The 15,701-nt window shown below is 39.9% G+C and overlaps 1 protein-coding gene across 22 annotated transcripts in view; it reads right to left on the reverse strand.

Annotated features, from left to right (window-relative positions):
* PBRM1 (polybromo 1) overlaps positions 1-15,701 on the reverse strand; it is a 64,459-nt gene that overhangs the window by 10,950 nt on the left and 37,808 nt on the right. For 10 of the 22 annotated variants that reach the window (XM_044451637.1, XM_044451636.1, XM_044451635.1 and 7 more), the window contains 10 exons: positions 15,023-15,208; positions 14,027-14,197; positions 13,285-13,442; positions 12,477-12,743; positions 11,913-12,058; positions 11,568-11,725; positions 10,658-10,841; positions 8,367-8,577; positions 7,531-7,732; positions 2,557-2,721 (listed from right to left, as the gene is read on the reverse strand). In XM_044451637.1, coding sequence (XP_044307572.1) covers positions 2,557-2,721; positions 7,531-7,732; positions 8,367-8,577; positions 10,658-10,841; positions 11,568-11,725; positions 11,913-12,058; positions 12,477-12,743; positions 13,285-13,442; positions 14,027-14,197; positions 15,023-15,208 — 1,848 coding nt within the window. The remainder of the gene's footprint in view (positions 1-2,556; positions 2,722-7,530; positions 7,733-8,366; positions 8,578-10,657; positions 10,842-11,567; positions 11,726-11,912; positions 12,059-12,476; positions 12,744-13,284; positions 13,443-14,026; positions 14,198-15,022; positions 15,209-15,701) is intronic. The other 12 variants (XM_044451645.1, XM_044451646.1, XM_044451648.1 and 9 more) reach the window with 6 other exon arrangements.

The raw sequence follows: 15,701 nt of genomic DNA on the forward strand, positions 1-15,701 counted from the left end.
CCAATGAATCTAATGACTATTCTCTGTGTGTATGTATGTAAAACATTTCGTACGCTTGAAATGTACATCACAAAACATTCTATCACTGATCTTTAAAGAAATCCTGTCAGGGAAGATAACACTGTTTTCTCATATACGGACTAGGGCTGAGAGAGCACGATTTGCCCAAGTCCACCCTCTAAATTTATGGCTAAAGGAAGATTTGAATTTGGGATATCATAACCAACACAGTTCACTTTTACTTTCAGCAAAAATACTTCTCCGATTCTCAGCACTCGTATTTAGTAAACAGCTGAATATACCATGCAGATCAGTCACGTTTCATCAAATTTAAAGCTGATGGGTTAGATCCTAAGGCATCCTCCCATTTATGGAGGCAGCTTGGATACACAGATGCTACAAAGAGCATTGGGGGTGCCATGCTGTGCAAACACGGACGCACACTGAAGGTGGAGCCAGGACCTAGCAGTGACCCCTTTCAGGAGCAGAATGCAACTCTCAGATGCAGCACAACATTTTTCTGTTGCATTAACATGACACCATACACTTTGGAAATGATTGATCCCGGAGGATTATACTAGTTGCTGGCTTTGTTTCAAAGGTACAGCAATACCAGACAAGGAAAAAATTGTGTAAGAGTTTTTGCCACTTCTGTATCCTAACAGTATGTGATGAAAACCCCCCAAAGAATGTAAGATTTACATTTTAGATAAGTCGGTAAAAGGTCAAGGTCCAAAATGGCCCCCTCCCAAAATAGAGTGCACTCCAGAGTGCATTCAGAAAGTTTTTACAGTATAGAAAACAATTAGAAAGGCAGAAAATCAACAGTAAGGATAAACTGTGATATCCAATGCAATACTACTGTGGATGTAAATTATGTTGCACTGGCATAAAAAGCTCAAGTACAACAGCAATACTGTTTCTGGGGAAACCTGTTGCTGATGTTAGCGGCAGTGGCACAGTGGATCTTGCCCAGAGTAAATTAATTGACAGAAGCACATTTTTACCCTTGAATGAAGACGTTCTACATAGTAAAGAGGTGATCTGAAAGAACATTTTAGGGCGCAACCCTATTGCATTGCTCATAAGCCCCTGAACTCAGAAGCTTATGGCCACGCTATGCACAGCAGGAGGCGAGGGGAAGGGAATCTTGGCCTCCCCACCCTCCTACACTGCAAGCTTCACTAGGTGGCCTTTCTGCTTGCCTAGCAAGAACTTTTTGGAAGAGGAGGGAAGGAAGCTAGAGAGGCTTTGGTTTCCTTTTCTCTCCAACTCCTGAAACACCCCTTTGCCTCCCTCCCTTGGGTCATTTTCCCAACCTCAGGGAGCAGCTGGTATGGTTCTTTTCACGCCAGCTGTGAGAGGGTGAGGAAGAAGTACATATGCAGCTGGATTCCCACTTCAGATGTGGGAATCCCTAATATCCAATGGTCCCTCTGACACTGTCTAGGGGCCACAGGATCGCTTCCTTCATAAGTCCATTTGAATGAGAACATGACTAGCTAAGCAGCAATATGCACTAAGAAAAATAGCATGAAATGGTAGAGTGGACTTGTTTTACTGAAAAAGCAATTTAATGTAAACCAATACATGCCAAAGTGGTACATTCTGAACAAGCAATATCAAAGCATCAAAACACTTTGCAAGTGTTGCAATGTATTGGTGCACAACAGCTCAGAAAACACTTATTCAGGTTGTGATTAATATAAATTTACACTAAAGATTGAGAAAATACAGGGACATCCTAATCTGCAAATACCTTCAGTGAAGAATATCAAGTATATATCTGTTCTGAGGTGATTCCTTTTGAAATGCTATACTTTACAGGAATGGCTTGTAATGTGCTATAATGGCAATGCTGTTTGGCATGCATAAACCCAAAGTCTCCTTGGGCTAGAAGAACCAGTTACAAAATTCTGGACACAACTACCAAGATTCCTAATCAATTTAACAGTTAATAAATTCAGTTTTCCTAACACTCTAAGTTTTCCCTCAAATCAAGGGGCAATATTGGAATTTTTTACAGTCCCAATATGGCACCGATAGCATGAGAGGATATTTGCTATGACTGACTGTCAATTCTGTTGATATGCCATATAAGAAAATCTATACAATGTCTGGTGGCACCTTGCACACTAATTTTATTACAGCATAAACATTTGTGGTCTAGAAGCTACTTCATCAAATACATGATCATTCACTCTTCCCAAAGTAGGCTGATTCTGCAGCATTCAAAGGAAACATAAATAGAGTTAACAGATACGATAACATACAAATCAGGAGCAGGTCTGCAGACTAGGAAAGGAGCTGGCACAGGCTGGGTCAGGATAGAGTGCATGCTGATGATTAAGGGAAGTTAACTCTACCGGTGAGGGCAAAATCTGTGCTCCAAATCAGAACGTTTTAAAGTTAAGGTTTTAAGAAGAAAAGTTTAAGAGACTGGTTATTTTTTCCTTCCATAAGAGTAAAATGACCCAAGAATAGTGTTCAGAGTTATGAAGGAGTTTGGTAAAGTGGATGAAGGGAAAAATGGTCATAGCCCCTGTTTGTTTTTACCTGCAACAGGTGTCAACTGCGGATTGAGCATCCCCATTGGTGTTGGTGGCGGCACCACCCCCATAAGTGCCCCGACAGGAGTGCCTGCCCGGGGGGAGGAGTTCTGCTGCTGTTGCTGTGCTGCTCGCTCTCTCTCCTGCTGCTCAGCAACCTTAGCTGCCCGCTCTGCAAAAGCATTTTAGATTTTCAGTTCTGTTTTTCAAACCAGAATTGTAAAAAATATTCTCTGATAATTGAAAAAGGACCAGTGAAACATTGGCACAAATTTAGGATTATGTGGAGAAAAAAGAACCCAGGCAATTTTTCGTCACACAGAAGATTATTTTGATTTTATTTGGCTGCCAACCAAAAGTGTTTAAAGAATCTATGATTTCAAAAAGTCCTCAAAGGATTTAGAGAAAGGATGGGCTCGGATTCTGAAAACCATGAACTAATGAAAGCTTGCAGAAAATGAGCTTCCTGTCCCTTCCTCCTTCCTGCAGTACCTGGCCTCCTCCAAAATCATCTCCTGAAGGTCAGATGACTGACCTGAACAGGAAGAGATGGGAAATTCATTTTCTGCAAACTTTCATCAGTTCATGGTTTTCAGAATCCAAGCCATGGAGCTTATGGCTTGTTAACTTTTCTTCGTTCGCACAACCAGTGTTGCCAACAGAATAGCAGCAAATCTTCTCTGAATCAATATGTGAATGAGGATGTTCCCTATCCTTCCTGTCCACTACCCTTATAGTAGGAACACAAGACGGTCTAGTGTAAATATTATCGAGCACCACAGCTGTAAGCCATAGTCCTTTAGCTCTAAATTCATTCTACACAAGTGAGTGTAGCGCTCTGGAGTAAGTATGCTAAACAGCCTTTTTCAACAGTTTTGCTCTGATCCCAAACAAACATGATAGCAATAAACATATATGTAGTGCTGGGGCTGAATATGGTACAGGTAATCAAAAGGTACTAGAAATTCATTATTTGCCTATGCTAAAACTGCAAACATTGACACAGTAGGGGAGACCACTAAAAAACAAGCTATCTGTGCATTTTTTTCTCTCATGTACATAGGTTATCTGAGTTTGATGAAATCCCAACGATTTGGCAGAAAAAATATTTTGGTCCTTCAGCAGTTTTATTTTTAGATTTTAGTCATAACATACTAGATGTCAGATTGTTGGTAACTTAATTAACAAGTGTCTAAACAAGTGCCTTTCTGTTACCATGAGAATTAAATGTTTGCTAAACAGAACAAAATCTGATCAGATGGCAATTGTTACCCCGTAGGTGTTTTGATTTTGCCATTGCTCATCCTAAATGCCTGCGGAAAACTACTGAACAATTGTAACACCTACTTCTATTGTTTCCCTGATAAACAATTAAAAAATTACTACAAAATAATGAGGCAGCTTTATACAATATGCCCTATTGGAAAACTTGTTTTCCAGGAAAGCATTTCTAGTTCAGGTAACTCAGTTGTCAAAAGGAGTGTTTCTATATAATTGACAAACAGGAAAACTCTGTTTTCTACCTTTGCATTTGTTTTGATTTGGGATAGGAATGGAAGCCATATCCTATCCAATCAAAATGAATACCCAGCTATGAAACTTTAGTAGAAATAAATCATTCCAGAATAAGAAATAATCTAGATTATAAATTTAAGTATACATGAAAGTCTCCTATGCATGTACAGATTTGGGTATACAATTATGATTTATGTCAGAACACAAAATCCTTCTGAAAGGAGATCAGAAGGCAAGAAAATGGTCTATCTTCTCTTTTTTCTATGAAAAAGAAGCAATCTGGAAGATTAGAATTTTGTATAGATTTAAAGGAAAACACCACACTGAACTATTATCATATTCTCACTGGATAAACATTTCTTTTCGCACGTTAATTCTTGAATTAGGACTATAACCAGGAAAGTAACAGCTAATGTTTCAGCAATAATTTTGTCCTAAAAGGTTTGTGATAGATGTTAGCAGACAAGAGAACAAAAACTTGCAATATTAACAGAGCAATCCAATATCAGTGAGCAGACACAGAATCTTAGCTGTAGAATTTTATGGTTAAATTCAGAAAACCCAATCCCAAACTTGACTGAGAAAGGAATCTTCCTTTGAGACTTAATTTCTTATAGTAATAAACTCTTTCTTGGCTATATTTACTATTCTGTTTTAGCAGTGAACTTTGACAGGCATCACTTTTAGCTGCACCTCATTTTTACATAATGTTCTCCCAATACTGAATTTTCAGTGATAGGGGTATCAAAATCCAGGGTTACCAGTTACTTAAAACACTTATTGATGCATAAATGCTACAGGATTATATATAAATTTTCTATAAAAGCCATTTAGAAAGGAAAGAAAATGCCATCTAATTTTAATGCACCTTTACAAAACATCATATATTACGTTGTTTTGCCTACCATGTCCACCCCACAACCTCATCTGGAAAGGAAAATCTGCTCTGGGCAAAAACAGCAGATGAAGTATCAGCCTGAGAGCATAGAGTTCAAGTCAGACTCGGTTATTCTTTGAGTAACACCACTGAAATCAATGGGACTTAATCATTAATAAGCTAACTCCCAATTAGTTCAATGGATCTACTCCAGTAACTGGAAAACTGCAATCAAATTTGAAAGAGGACATAGTGGAAATATTTTAATGACCAATTATGTATTACAATATATAGTGTATTTCCAAGGAAAATAAACGGTCCATAATCAAATTGGATATGGGTATGATTTAAAAGGCAAGATATGGGCAGGAACCATCATTTCTGCTTTGAAATACAGTAGGACCCCCTATCCTTGGGGGGTAGGTTTCAAGCCCCCAGTGGATGCCTGAAAACACATACAGTAGCAAATACTGTATACTGTACATTTGGCCCACTACTGTCATTTGGGTTAGGGATACAGGATCCCCACAAAAATGGAGAAACTGCAACTATCTCTAGAGTCATGAAAATGAGGCTGGCTAGTACTGAGACAAAGAGCATGGCGTTCCCAAACAGAGTTTGTAGTCTGCAGTTCTTCCGTTCACTGATACTAATGAATACTCAAGTCCACTAAAGTTAAAACCACAAAAGTCAAGGTTTGACTGTATTTAATTATTTTGGACTGCAATCAATTGTGATTAAGTGAAACCACAGTAACTGAAACAGTGGATACAGGAGTTTTACTGTATTTCAAAGATGTATTTCTTAATTTTACAAAAGAGCAGCAGTCTGGGAAAGGGAACTAACAGCACAATCCCATGGCTGCTATACAGTGTCTAGATGGCCATAGGATTTCTCAGATTCTGCCCCCTTTGGAGCTGTGGAAAGAACCACACTGCCTACTTCTCCAAGAAAATAACAGCGTCCTCAGAGAAGGGCTTTTGAGGGCATATCCTAACATTTCTAGGTTGTGCCTCAGCTTCCTTCGTTCCTGCTCTGAAGCTCTGCACTTCAGATAGCTGAAACAGGCTGTTGAAGTGCTTTGCAGAGTATGAGGCGAGCGGAGGTGATCTTTGCCTCTCTGCTCCCCTTGCCCTCCATAGGATGCCCGTAATTCTCCGACTTTGGAACATTACAGGCATCCTCATAGGATTGCGCCCTAAATGAACTGTCTACTATTCCAGAATGAAAAGAAAGTGTATAGTAAGCCCGTAGTTTAAAACACTCAAGCAGACAAGCACAAGAGAAAGCATGGGACTTCCAAACACAGAGTTCTATCTGCATATCAAATCTACTTTGATATTATTATCATCTTCAGATCTTAGCATTTATTCTTTAATGCTGCAATAAATAAAATATTTATTTCAACATAGAGATTTAGGAGAAATAGTCTAGCATACAGCATCAACAGCTTTTAATTAAAATGTATTTGTGCTCAAATGAAAGAGATCAATTATTAAATATAAACTGTATTGCTGTGCTGATCAAAAATCAAAATTATAAGGTAATAAAAGCAAATCGGTGACTGTTCAAGTAGCCAAATGTAATAGTCCAAGACTAAACACACAACACAGTGTTCCAGAAATCAATTATTAATTAAAGATAATGCTGAAATTCATCAACTTGCAGTTCACCATTTAAATAGGCATACTACTTTGCAAAAATGTTATTTGTACCGACTAGTTAATTGTAGAAACTACTGTCATTAGACATCTTGGGCATATTTAATGGAAAGGTAAGGTATTAACATAATTAAATAAATAAAATGAATAAAAATGAGCACGAGCCATGTATTTTTCTTTTCTTTTTTCATCTTTCTGTGCCTTGCACTGTTTCCTTTTTGCAATACACTGACAATGCATTAATGGCTGCATTAATAATGATGAACTCATTCCTTTCTATGTATTCAAGAAACCTGTTATTGAAATTTGAGCTGGTTATTTCAAATCAATATGCGAACTCCAGATGTTACCTTTTTGTAGCTTCTGGCTAGGTTCACTATCTCTCTGCCACTTCTTTCCAGTTTTGCTTCTCTTCAACAGTTAATTTTGGTCTTATTTTCACCTCATTCCTTCCAAAACCCCCCTACTTCGACAACCTTCCTGCTTAAAACCTACTTGTTTCCTTTGGCTTACTTCCACCTCAGGTCTTTGCCTCCTCTTTTTAAGACCCTATGTCTAAGTTTGAAGCTGCCCTGTCCCTCTGTGACAGTAGATCATTTCAGCCAATTGGTACCAGCAGATTCACCACTGCCACCAGCAATGTGCGTCACACATTACAAGACAGAATCCATGACAGGATTATCACTTAAAGGTGCTACCCACAGCTTGGTGCGCTCCAGGTGTGTTTGACTCCAACTCTCAAAACTGGTCGTGCTGTCTGGGAAGTATGGGAGTTGCTGTCTAATACATCAGGATGGTGCCACATTAGGGAAAACTGACTCAAAGCTTTGGAGATGAAAATAGGACTTGCCTGTTCTTAAAGGACACTGCATCTTTTCTGAAAAGAAAAGGCAATACGTTTTTCACACCATTTACACTTTTAATGTACCTTCATACTCTGCTTTCTTGGTTGCTTCCAAGTTTCTCCACTCTGTTCCAACAAGTCTACTGAGCTCTCCAAAGGAATAATCTGGGTGCTGAGCTTTAATAACAGCTCTCATCTCACTGCTAAATAGGATGTAGCCACTCATATTGATCTTCCGTTTTGACCCTTCCTTCTTTACACTGCCCTTGGCAGATTTGGGAGTAGACTAGGAAGAAAAACACTTGCGTCATATATCCACATAAAAGTAATAAGCAAAGAATAGTGAGTTCCTTCCTCAATTTCTGAGCTTTCCTTCTGTACAGCCATAGCTGTAGGTGCCTAATGATCTTGGATAGTTAAAATCGCATATACCTGGGGTTGGCAACAAAGACACCTAGCTGACATAGTTAAGGGCTGGATACTGGTTCCCAGGATTTATAGATTCTTTGCATGGTTCAAATGTATGAGATATCAGTTAAAATTATTCCAATCACACCTTGAGGACTTCCTAGAAATAGCAGCAAACATGCAAAATAAGTTATGCAAGTAAGGGCTTTTATTTGCATGCCTCACAGTACTGCCCCTGTGCTAAGGACAATCCCCAGCTTCGTCAACTTTAAATGATAATGTGTGGTTCAATACTGGCTACAGCCATGCAAATGAGTAAAGTCGGAGAACTGAATGCATGTGATCTCTTGTACACACATATGGAATCTGAAATTACATGGGCTACAAAAAGATTTCCAAGTCTAAAACAGCTGAACAATTTCGAAAGGCAAGGTTACTGTACCTGGAGTTCCATACAGCTCACTATAGCCAAAAGCACTTGTCATACAAGGAGGAAGAGTAAATATAGTTACCTGAGGTGGCGTATATGGCATTATATCCAGTTCATTAGAGAGTGGTGTCTGAAGCTGAGGAATCGTTGGTGCTTCTGTCACTTCACCTTCCTCTTCCCCAATCTCTTCAATCTCTTCATCACCTCCCTCCATCTCAGCAAATTTTGCTTCTAGCTGCTGAATCTTTTTTTCCAAAAGTGGAGATGGCTCCTTCTGAGGAACAATGGGTTTCCTAAAAATACAAATGTCAAAACAATAAAACTCCTTTCTGCACAACAGTCTTCCCAAATTCTGTTTGTTTGTTTATTTGGAGTGCTTGTATGCCACCCCATTCACATAAGCCTTGGGGTGGCTTCCAACAAATAACAATATACAAAAATATACAGAATTGGAAACATCCCGGAGTTAGAGAAAAGCAATAAATAATTTAACAGTCAATTAAAATAACATTTAAATAAAAAGGTCTTGGCCTGGCACTGAAAAGCAAATAATGAAGGCACCAGGCGGACCTCTCTGGGGAGCGCATTCCACAGATGGGGCGCCACCGCAGAGAAGGCCCTCCTCCGGGTACTCACCCACCTAATTTCCTTCACGGAGGGTTCCCGGAGAAGGGCCTCTGCCGCCGAAATTAGAGGGTGGGAGGGCAAGTATGGACAGAGGCGCTCCTTCAGGTACCCAGGTTCCAAGCTGTTTAGGGTTTTATAGGTAAGCACCAGCACCCTGAATTGGGCCCAGACTTCACTGGGGAGCCAGTGAAGCTGACGAAGGACCGGGGTTATATATACTGGGGTTTTCGGTTTTGTGTGTTTTTCTTTTACAGCAAATGTTGTAAAAACTGGTAATGGTGTTTCAAGTGAGCAGGGGCAGGGGAAAAATTAGAAAATGTAAAATCCTTTTCTTGTTTAATACTTTAGTTCTGGAACTGCATCAGAATAATTGCCAGAAAGGTAGTTCCATTTATCTGTTGCATCAAAATACAATAAAGAGGTTTGTGACATGTTAAAGTTTAACATATTTTTCATAAGCATTCATGGACTACAGTTCTCTTTGTTACAGGCATGAAGTGTTACCCTGAGTTTATATGTATACACTGTAGTCTATGAAAACTTATATCATCACCATCATAAATCTGTTAATCTTTTAGGTGCCACAATACTCTTGTTCATTTTTGCACCTAAATACTTATTTTGAAGATGTCTATAGCATAGCCACAGACCACACAGAACGGCGTTAGTAGTTCTAAGATGTCTGCCTATGCTAATCATAATAAGCAGCAGAATTAAGTTACCTAAAGCTAAGACAGACATAAGTTCTTACACAAAAGTGGCTTCCCGTTATGCAGTTCTTGCCACTTGCAGATTCCCCTAAACAGGAATCTTAGTTACCAAAACTTAACAATTCTTTTCCAGTAATCATCTTACTAGGAATTAAAAATAAGGGGCTATATTCCTCTTTACCATTGCCTACATAAAATATAAAACTTGTGGATCAGCATGTGCATTTTGCTGATATGTATTAAGTCCCAAGCATTTTAACTTAAAGGATGTCTGACACAGATAATTTAGAAATACCTCTGTCTGAGCCTCTGGAAAGTTCCTGCCTAATCTTGGAAGAAAAGTGGGATTGGGCCTGATTGAAATCTGGATGGGTAGCTTAAAAATGTTGTGCACAACCCAGACAGCTTCTGCTACAGGCAGTACAGAAACATAATGTTGTCACTGTTGTCATTGTCCTCCTCCTTCTCCAAAAACATATACTGTCATGGAGGGACTAATGCCCAGGCTTGTTATGAGACAGTCAGTTTTGACAGAGCTTGCATGTAACAGCAGCAAATAATGGCTTAACCTACAATTACAGTTAGCCAGTTGTGAGCGGTTTCTGCTTTGCATAATCGACCTCAGACTGGCCCAATTGTAAGTTCCTGTGTGATGTGCAAACCCAGAGGCTATGGACTGTTTGTGGTTCAAACTACTCAGAAGCAGTACTTCAGTTAACTTTGGGTTAAACAGAAGCAGGTCATGTATGATTAACTAACACACACTTTGCTGCTTTTATAAGCAAACACGGCCTGTATCTACAGAATGATTTTGGCAACTGTTCTATACCCTGTGCACAGAAGGTAACTTTGCTATTTTTCATGTTCAGAAATATGTATCTGGTGACTCTTTTGGGTTCTTAATAAATCCCACAAAATTAGGGTTCTAGGGAAGATAAAACATTTCAGTTAATTTTACTAAAGGGGCTTGTCTTTTCTTTTTAAATCAAATGAGCATGCTCATTATTGTGATCTTTGATTTTAAAAAAAAACCTACCTGAAATAATAAATTTCATCATCTACTACTTTTGCAGAAAGAGAAAATCTTTTCAGTCCCTTAAATTTCTTCATCTGTTTGTCACTTTCATTATAACGGCTTTCACAAAGAAGAACATCATTTTCAGAAATCTCAGTAGGCCTACAGGAGAGGAAGTCTTTGAAAGACAACACAGCACACTTTCCTGCAAAAGAGAAGAGTATGTCACACCATTTTCATCACTGACAGCTCTAACATGACATTTTCCAACAATCTTGTGGATTTTAAAACACTAAAAGGTTCACAGAAAATTACAGACTTGTCACAAGAGCCTACAGTGGCACATAAGACTCAACCCACTCTAGTCATGTATGTTCAATGTGACTAGTGGTTCATGAAGGGAACCGGAATCACTCATGCAATGTCCAGCAACAGATACATCCAGTAAGTTCAAGGGATACTAAATTAGCACCCTGATACAGATACTAATTTGCATCAGCTGCATGCATTTGTCCTATTCAGTTTGTTCTTGGATTGTTTCTTTGGTTTGTTGGAGAAAAGACAAACCAGAGTTCCTGGTGCACTTGGTAAGCTGCTCTTGCTGGAAACAGGAGCAAGTGGACAGCATGTATCAGCACTCCGCCTTGTTTATGACAATTTTATTAAAAAGTAGCAGGTTGTTGTGACATGTGAAGTAAAACATTCGTAGAGCAATTGCTCTATGACAAAAGCTACACACTTGATGTTGGAAGAAAAGCATCTTGTAGCAAGCACTTAGGTTTGTTACTCATGTCTTTCAAATTCCAGTCATATACCCCAACCACTGATGTCAAACATATCAAAAGTATTAAAACATCAAAAATGTCACAATATATTTTAAATGTGCAGTTCAAAACACAGAAATCGGCAAATGTGCTCAATGTTCAGTTACCCAGAATACATGTCATGGGACAAGTCTCTTCCAGGTTACTCAAAAATACTTCCTTCTTGTAGAACATTTTAGTTGGTTCATGTTCAGTTTCCTCCGGATGTATAAAGATTGGGCCAAAAAAATAAGCAGCTCCATCTCTCACCCACATTTTTTCTATCCTGAAAAACACAGACAAGTCATTGCTGCAAAGTATCCCAAGACAAGCTTTGTCCAAATTTTAACAGTCGCCCCTGCCCTGACTTCACTCCATTATAGTTTTATGAATCTTTGCTTCTGTACACATAGGTCTTGAGACAGATTTAAGGTATGCAACTGTACTTATACAGCTACACCCATAAAGTATACCTGCCAACTCGTGGTCGGACTAAGCCATGTGATTTTATGAAGACGCAGTCCCCAACCTTCAGCCACATGTCATTGTAACAAAGCTGTTCATAGTAGTGACAACCAGGTTCTCCATTTGACATTTCTACTGGAACATCCTCTTTGTCCTATAAACAACAACAACAACAACACCACAGCTTTCAGAACTGGGGAAAGTTATGCAACTAATATTAAAGAAAATGGTATATCTGGAGTTTACTCAGCCCTGTCCTGAGGCACACGCATGAACTCTGATGTCCACACAGAGCTCCAGTGCATGCAAATACTTCCTCATTTACTTCTGGGTGGGAGAGACTTTAGTACTCTAATCCCTCTGTGCACAGAAGTGCTCCTGCAAGTGAAATTAATGAGATAACCCCAGTATAGAGGAAATCCACGTTAAAATGATGTCCACATTTGAACAGAGAGAAGCAGCAAATATCAATTTCTTAGTTGATAAGCAGTTTTTGAAACAAACAGATCTGTTAAAGCATGAACACAAAGCCCTGACAATTTTATTTTAATGGACAATGCTTTCTTATGTACCTTTTCAAGGATAAGGATATTGTCTCCCACTTTGTTTTCCTCAGATGTTTCAGTATGTTTATCTTCATCAGTTTTGTCTGTATTAGCAAACACTGATGCAACACGAACCACGGGTAAGGGTACTTCTCGAGGGACGAATCGTACAGAACTAATTGGCATGGTCCACAATTTAATCTTCTTAAAGGACTTTGTTTTTGCAGAATAGCGTGATTCACAAACGTAGACATCTTCATCTCTGAAGTTTTCTGGACATAGCTTAAAATACTCCTGGAAAGAGTTTGGATGGTAGTTAAAGAAGCACCAAAACCTCCCAGTCTTTGGCATTTGCTGAGTGAGCTGGTTTGCATGACTCAAGGGTGGGTTGTTATCTACCCTTCTGCATACTGATCATGTGCTGGCTGATTTTTCTAATCACCTTTGCCAAGTGCAGGTTGTCGTAACATCCAAATCCAGCAAGCAAGGGTGGCTGGGGCGGTTAACAAAACCCTTAGAGCATACCGTCGGCTGTTAACCACTCCATACATCCAACTCTCTCTGGGTTCAGATGCCATGACAATGCACGCCTGGCATATCCAGAATCCAATAACTAGAAATCATTCTCTTTTTTGGGAGAGGTCTTGCTTCATTTCCAAATAGATAAGCATTTCAACGAGTTCACCATTATAGGAAATGCTGGGAGAAATGTAGCAAAGCACAAAATAAACAATATTGCAACAAATACTAATTGCTTAGTAGCTCTTTCACCCAGATCCCTTTAGATGCAGCATAAAATCAGTATCACTGTAATATTCTAATAACTTTCTCTCACCTTTACAAACATGACCACACATTTCCCTAGGATTTTGCTCACAGGAATTTTGTTGTAATAATCACTTTTAAACACTTCCTTCTCCAAAAATTTCCGTGTAGCAAGATGGAATGTTTCATTTGGTCGATAAAACCAACAGCCATATAACCACTTTTCCCCTAAAAACAAGAGGCAATTTAGTGTGTCTACTTTATTACTGTATGATACAAAACAATGATAATTCAGTATAAACTAATCTTAAGATTTCTCGCCAGTCAAAAAATCTACAGTTATTCTGCAGCTTTGGTATCTGAAGCTTTAAATGGAAGCAGCACATAGCCACTGAGAAAGAAATTTTGTTTAAGACACAGAAAATACTGATGCAGTTGGAGGAAAACTGAGGCAAATGGCTCTGCACATGCCACCAAAGAAAAAACATTACTCTTGAGAAACAAAAGTAAGTTCAGAGTAGATATGGGGGAAGGGGATAGGAAGAGAAATCTGTTGTCATTAATGATGCTACAGGGAAGAGGCAACAGGTGTCCATGCCATTAGTACAACTCCATTCGACATACCGTATATACCAGCGTATAAGACGACCCTTGAAACCAGAAACAGTGAGGCAAAGGTGGGGGGTCGTCTTATACACCAGGTGTAAATTTTCTCATCATATTCTATTCAATGTTAAAAAAAGAATACATAATAAAGACAATTGTATTTACAAGCTCGTTTTTATTAATAATCATTAAAAAAAACTTCTTACTGGTACCGGAGGAGCTTGTCCTGCGTTGCATCACGTTGTGAGCCTTGTGCACAGCCACAGACCCGGTCCTGCATCTGGCGCCCGCCCCGCCCTCGCTGGGGGGACGGCACACCGTTCTGGGCCGGCCGCGGCAGCGGCGGCTGGGAAGAGGAGCGTTCCCTGTGCAGCTGTCTGTGCAGAGACACAGCGTTGCCCATGTGGGCCTCCTCCCTCTCTCAGCCCCCCATGCCCAGCCCCCCCATGCCCATCCACAGCACTGGCATTGGCCATCCTCCCCGACCGACCCCAGACAGACAGCCAGCCAGCCAGCGAGCGAGCCAGCCAGCCAATCATCACCCTCCAAATTGATTAGCTAGAATAAGGTAACTTGACATCAGGAGAGTCTAGTTTCTGGCTAACAAATACCCGTATATACTGGTGTATAAGAGCCCCTTGAAACGGAAAATAGCAAAGCAAAAACTGGGGGTTGTCTTATACGCCCGACATATGACAAACACCAGAAAAACAGCCCAAAATATCAACCTCATCTTGTACGCGAGTTGCCTGATACGCCGGTATATACGGTAACAAGCACAACAGGAAAGAGGATGCATATGTTTCTATCATGTGACCCCTGACCCCCTGATTTAGAAGGGTGGCTTTGGGGAAGTTGGGCATTAGCATGATGTGACTCTGGCTCTGGCTCAGCTATGACTCTGCTTATGTCCCACCCTCTGCTGATCAGCTCCCTTGCACTGGTTGCCTTGGGACTACAGGCAGGCAGGCAGGCAGGCAGACTTGAATGGAGATTTCTCCCCAACCCAGTCCAAGGAAATAGAAGGTGATGGGCTAGCTCAAATGCTTTCCTTGGCTGAATGATTTCCAAAATTTATCAGTTTATGAGGAAAAATTCACAGTAGTGCTTGACATCTAAAGAAACACTTATGTTAACAATAGAGTGTAGGACACATAGCCAACTACACACCCATTATAAATTACTACAGGGATCTTTCTTACCAGCTGAATCTTCCCACAGTCGTTCAATGCAGACGATGTGAGGTTGCAAATTGGCTTCTGCAGGTTCAACGTACACATAATCTCCAACATGATACATGCTGTTTTTAAAGCTACAATCTTGGCTATATGTTCTGTGTAGGTTAGACAGTCCTGCTCCTCCAGAAGAATCTTCACTCTTTTCAGCTTCTTATTCAACACAAAAGAAAGCATTGGGAATGATATATATTCAGTAGAAAGACCCAAGCCGAACACTTTATACACTAAGGGCCTTTCTGTGCAGGATAGCCATCTTCTCCTAGAGCTTTACTGGTACTAGCCATGTCAGGTAGTATAAGCCATTCCCATGTGATGGAAGGGAGAAAGGCACCAGGAAATAAGAGGGGAACAGCTTTTGTATCTACTTCTAGAAACCATGTGTAAGGGGTGAATATACCACCCCCAAAGCTTGTGAGGGGGCAGGCAGGGAGAAAAAGCAGAAGAAAAGCACTTTACACTTGACAGCGCATTCAAAATGGTGGGAGTCTAGTGAGAGACATCCCTTGCAGTGACTACAATTAGCTGTAGCACAATCGCCACATCTGCAATACCTTTACTGGGAACAAGAACTGGTTTTTCAGAGCGTAAGCTTAAAGGTTTAGTAAACAATAATTCCTTCCAATGGTTGAGCAGTTCAATGAAG

This window comes from Varanus komodoensis, unplaced genomic scaffold (assembly GCF_004798865.1).
Source record: "Varanus komodoensis strain SLA01 unplaced genomic scaffold, ASM479886v1 scaffold6_2, whole genome shotgun sequence".
NCBI lineage: Eukaryota > Metazoa > Chordata > Lepidosauria > Squamata > Varanidae > Varanus > Varanus komodoensis.